At 39.6% G+C, this 6099-nt stretch overlaps 1 protein-coding gene across 1 annotated transcript in view; it reads left to right on the top strand.

The window, feature by feature from the left end:
* Positions 1–6099, top strand: part of LOC116669638 (TLE family member 5) — a gene marked incomplete at its 5' end in the record, with an annotated part of 8585 nt that continues 2486 nt past the window's right edge. The window contains 4 exon segments of the mRNA XM_032499570.1: positions 1–303; positions 4888–4985; positions 5499–5562; positions 5977–6021. Of these exon segments, the coding sequence (XP_032355461.1) occupies positions 277–303; positions 4888–4985; positions 5499–5562; positions 5977–6021 (234 nt within the window).

Below are 6099 nucleotides of genomic sequence, written 5' to 3'. Positions count from 1 at the left end.
AAAAAAAAACCTGCTGTTCCTTTGAAAACCTTTTTTTTATTGTTGTTAGCTTATTCATCCTTCGGAGGCAGCCGTTTTCCTAACTGCGAAGACCAGAAGACGATCTCCGGCTCCTGCTGCTTTCGCGTTAGCTAACGTTATTTTAAACGATGACAGAGTACAAAGTGCGAATAGCGTCTCCAATCATTTAATAATATCTGGGGACCTGTTAGCTTAGCCAGCTAGCCTCGGTAATTCGATTAGACCAAGGGAAACACGGCGAAACACACTGCTGACATGATGTTTCCTCAATCAAGGCACTCGGTAAGTTGCCTAGTTGAACTTGTCCCAGTAGCAAACTAAGCAAGCTGAGCTAACAGCTAGCTAGCAACCGACAGCTGACAATGATAGCTCTGCTGGCTAGTTTTAACAGTCTATGGCTGCAGGTAGCTGTCAGCTCACAATGCCAGACCTCTCTACGTATCACCTCACCACGTTTGTACCATTACAGTGGAGAGAGATTGCAAGAACACTTAAAATGAATCTATATAAAACTAGCTAGAGCACTTTATTTCCTGTATTTGACTGCAAACAGTCTGCCGTTAGCTAAGGTTAGCTGTAAAAAAAAAAAAAAAGCTAATTTAAAGGGATACTTTTAACGATATTAAATTAGCTGTATACTATAATAATGTTGGTAGTATGTGTAAATGAACTATGTTAAACTACCCTCCATCTCTCCCTATACTCACAGGCCAGCAGATAAACGCTGGATGACGCAAAACGCATCATACGGTGGTTTTCTGCTGGCTCTAGGGCTGCTGCTCGAACTACAGATGGTACTTCCGCATACGGACACAAAGACTGTGGAACATGGATGTGTAATAGGAACTGGATACAGTGTCCAGGCGGGCCCCATTTATTTCTATGACAGTTGATCAATGGCACATGACATCAAAAAAAGTTCAACTGCCGCGTCTAAAATTACACGGATGACCTGGACTGGGTTCCGCATAGTGTGGCCCATGGAGCAGGCGCACTAGAAGCTTCCTCCAGCAGAGTCGGCTACTTCCTGATACGCCCCGCTAGCTCGAAACCATCAACAAAAAACAAAATATTGCTTAATCGTTTTTGACTCAACTTTTCAAAATGCAAAAAAATTCACGCGTTCCAGCTTCTTAACTGTGAATGCTAGTTTTCTTTGTTCACCACCATCATGGTAGTCTGGATCAGCGGAAGTTCATTTCCAGGATAAAGCCTGACATCACGCGCCAGATGTCAGGCTTTGCCCCTCCTCATCCGCTCTTTGTGTGTTGCCGTTCTCAAAAGCCCTTCAATTCGGGACACAAAAAAACAAACTCTGAGTTAGCAAACCACACTGTAAAGAGCGGGTTTTGAAGGAAATTTGGATCGTGCAATAAGGCAGGCCTGCTTGGTTCTTTCGGTGAATGATTTTAAAGATTTACAAAGAATATCTTTCTGCCATTTATTATCTAAGTCAGACGTTATGGGACCGATTGGTTGGGGATTTCTATGGACCAAGTACAAGAGCAAATTTTAAGCATTTATCCAGCAAATGTAAATAGCTCACGTTACTGTAACTTAATATTGTATGTGGTTTTTTCTTTTGCGGAGTGCAAATAATCATTCCAGAGAATATTTTGCAGAGCCACATTCGCTGCGTCGTGAACATAGCGCCGCCAAAGGCGATTGTGATTGGTTTAAAGAAATGTAAACACCCAGAGCGTTTTTTCCTCCTATCCTAGAACGCAACTGTGGTGTATCCAGATCTAACTCCACAATGCGCTGTGGAAATAGGTAGGTAGGTAGGTAGGTAGGTAGATGGATGGATGGATGGATGGGTAGGTAGGTAGGTGGATGGATGGATGGATGGATAGGTAGGTAGGTAGATAGATAGATAGATAGATAGATAGATAGATACTTTATTCATCCCGAAGGAAATTTTAGGCATCCAGTAGCAAGACAACCATAACACAACAAACACATATACACACATATATCACACATACATAAGAATAAAAATCCCTCACAGGAATGTATCGACCATGATAAGGTCTGGCGATACGAGACTACCATGATGGTAAACTGATTATCTTTCAGGTGTCAATCAGACCACTCTCAACACTACTAATTGAGGAAAATAACCCATAATGAAAATAATTGTTTTGTTGCAGGTATGGCTGGGCGGTATGGCTTTAAATTTATTCCATGGTATAATTTGAAGCTCGGATAGTAACGATATATAAAGGGGTAAGGGGTGAATTAGTTTTTTTTTCCCCAATACTGTAAAATAACAGAATCTCTTAAAAATGAATACCTTTTTTAACGAAATGTTTTGGCAAAATGCTGCGATTTCAGCAAAGTGTGCGAGTCTTTACTGTGTTCCGCTGTCATTTACTGCCAGACTCACCCGGTGCACAGCAGGGAGAAAAACGCAGAGACAACTGTGCAGGCAGCGACTTGTTGTTCTTGGTACCAATATTAGCAGCCATGTTTCATTCAAAATAAACGGGCACCTTTCAGGTGTCGCTTTCAGGCGATTTTATGAAGGTAAACAGCGAAGAGTCGTGCGTAATGTCATTGTGTTCTGTCACGGCGCTGGCATCCTTCTGAGTAGTGGTGGGCGATACTGCAAAATTTGGTATCGATCCGATACCAAATACATATAGGGTCCGTATTGCCGATACCAATACGATACTTTTTACTTAAAAAAATACTTTTGTGTAGGGGAATTATTAGTTATTAGGCACTGTAGAATGAATACAGCGAGTCGCTGCTCCTCTGCGCGTTATGTCAGTGAGTCACGTGACGACACAACAACGAATCACAGCAGAGGAGCAGGAGGGGGAGGAGGAGCAATGTGGGCCAAGATGTGAAAGCGGCGTTTGCTCAGGAAGGTGGAAGACACAAGCAAAGTATAGTGAACGTAGAGGAGAGATATCTAAATTAAAATATCGATTCAATTACAGTTGTATCGATCAAATACCAATACCGCCGTTGGCATCGATACTATTGATATTTAGATCGATCCGCCCACCCCTACTTCTGAGGGCTCTACCTGTCACCACGGTTTAGTTTTCATACTGTAGGGCAAATACATACAGTGTACTTTCTATACAGTTATTACCGCCTTTTTCTTATTTTGTTATTACTAATGTGAGAATTTAATTACTAACCAGACAAACTGCACTAAGCATCAAACACCCAGAGCAGGAAATGACCCGCGGGTTCAGGAAGCGCTGCACGAGCATGCACACAATAACGTAGACAATTGGCCTAAGCCCCAACTCAAACACTCATCACAGTCACATAAGGTTGCAGGTAGAGTATATGTTTAAAATAAAGCACGTGTATATTCTTGTTGATTGGTTTCAACATGTGATCGCTGTTCCTCTTTCTTAAAGCAAGCCTGTGACAAATATCTTCCTAAAGAAACATGACAAGCCAGTTTCAACTGTTGGCGGCTTTTATAGGACAGAATCTGAACCGCTGTAATGCCGATGTTGCTCTCCAAACTTACTTTATGTGTTTTTGGAGAGTTATGAATGACAATCATTTATAGATCAACATAGAACATTTTTCAAAGTTGTTATTGTTATTATGATTAACGTTTAAGTCTAAAAAAAAAACCTGACACATTTCCCAAGGTGACATCTTCAAACAACTAGTTTTACCCGACCGATATTTCAAAACATAAAGTTAGTGATTTAAAATGGTATAGCCTAACTTATTCGGACAATTTCAGAAGCAGAAAAGGGTGAATATTTAGCTTTTTTCTTGAACAAAAAAAAAATTGTTCATTTTCTTTTAGTTTTCTAAAATAAAAGGATTTACAAAGTTTTTTGTTTTTAGCTCTACCTGTGACTAGTGGTTATTTTTTTATTATTATTAATTAAGCTTACTTAATTTAATTACTCAATACATTAGTAGTGATAGTTTCGGCAGTACACTATATTTTTGTGCACTGTATTTTGGATGCAGGGTTTTGACCATGCAACCGGGTGACTCTATCCTCTCTGTTCAGTCCCATAATCCCACGGGAAACCTCCTGCCCTTGTGCCACTTATTTAGAGAGTAATGAGGTTTAGGGAACTGGATAAACTCTGGATTAAAGTTTTGGATTGATGGTTTAAGTGTAGTGTATACATAACCAAGTTTCTAATGCAGGCTTTCAGCAGGTCTCACATATGGTCAGCACGGGCCCGCTTTGATCTCGCCTCCTTTTAAACACATTTCCTCAATCACCACTCTGTGGTGGACCTGTGGTTTTCTAAAAACAGATGTTGCATATCAATTTGTCAGCAAATTAAACACAGCGTCTCCTTGTTTATCTCAACGTACACTGTACACTCACACTCGGACATGAAGCCCAGTTTAGGCTGACGTCCTTTGAGCTATCCTCACAAAGTGTTGAGATCCAACTACTGTCTCTAAACAACTGGAACCAGTATCTGCAGAGGACGCTTGTTTGTTTGTTTTTGCGACAATTTTTTAAATTTTTACCAATGTTTCACCTAAAATATATTCGGTTTCAATGTTACCGCTACATCATATCTGTTTATAAAATGCATGTTATGTGGATTCTTATTAGAAAACCATTAGTTTTTAGAAATTTCTCATCATACACCGTCTCTAGAAGTGTATTTTTCAACTTTTGTTTTTGTCAAAGAAGGAAAAGGAAATCGCAATGCTATCGAATCACAATGAATGAAAATTGCCAAACAAATTAAATCGGCGCCCATGTACCGTGAAAGAAATGAACCGTGACAAAAGCCTATCGTCCCAGCCCTATTAAGCATCCAAAGTACAGTTTCCGATTGAGAGTCTCGACCTGGATGCAGGGATCTTTGCGATGTAATTTATAAAAACGGAACATATTCTGTTTTTCAGGCATCCTCTCAGTCCAGTCAACCTCTCAAGTTCACCACTTCTGATTCCTGTGATCGCATCAAGGATGAGTTCCAGTTCCTCCAAGCACAGTACCACAGGTATGTGGTTAACGCAACCATGTACACACACTTCATATCATTTTAGTGTTTTGAAACGTTTTCCCGTAGTTTATTATTATGGCAAATGCAATTGACTTTGGTGGAGTAGCTCTTTTCAAGGACTTTAATAGATCAACATGTGCCTTAACATAGGTATGACTTCAAATTGGATTTACCATTGCGTGTCAGTATTGGCTGATATGGGTAGGAAAATGTTGGTTATTGTTACTTGCTTTAAAAAAAGTAATATTGTTCTACCCAGCCTTAAATGCTTTTATAATCCAGCAAAATAAACCATATTTGACTAAAAGTTTTCTGGCATTAGGAGGCGGAGCATAGTGCAACAACATTCAAACATAATTAGACACTGGGAAATATGCTCGCACTAGGGCCAGCGAGTGGTCATTGTGTCTTAGATTATATAAATCCCAAAATGTCCAGCTATTCCTTCAAAGAGCATATACATTGGTTTCCCAACCAACCTGTTTTAATATTTATATTCTCTCTGTCCAGTTTAAAGTTGGAGTGTGATAAACTGGCTTCTGAAAAGTCAGAGATGCAGCGTCACTATATCATGGTAAGTGTTGCACTTACCCTTGTCAGCTGTTTTATCTTTATCTTTTTTCCCCTCTAATATCCAGGCCATAGTCACTTAGTGTTGCTGGATAAGCAGAGAAAATCCAGCACACGGCAGGAATGTCTAGATCGACTCCGTTTATTGTTTCAGTCACACGTAATCGCAGATTGCGTTTTATTTAGTGTCTTACTCTGCTCCATCATCATATGAGTAACACATCTAAATTTCTCAGTTCATAATCCACAAATACAGTATAAGACATGTACACAAATCTAAAAAATACAGGTGTATGCTTTTTTTTTCCAGCATTGTTTGCTGTATGCAGAGGGATTCTTACATTATGTATAAAAATGTACTAAAACTACAAAGCTTCAGTTTATAATGTGTGTTTTTCTGCCTCTTGGTTTTTTTTAGTACTATGAAATGTCCTACGGGCTGAACATTGAAATGCACAAACAGGTAATCACTGTTTCCTGTAATGAATACTTCGTATTGTAGCTCAGATCTGGTAGTTTGCTGGTCTCATCATTTTTTCCC

This window comes from Etheostoma spectabile, chromosome 20, assembly GCF_008692095.1.
Source record: "Etheostoma spectabile isolate EspeVRDwgs_2016 chromosome 20, UIUC_Espe_1.0, whole genome shotgun sequence".
NCBI classification, from domain to species: domain Eukaryota; kingdom Metazoa; phylum Chordata; class Actinopteri; order Perciformes; family Percidae; genus Etheostoma; species Etheostoma spectabile.
This window is presented reverse-complemented; position numbering and strand designations above follow the sequence as displayed.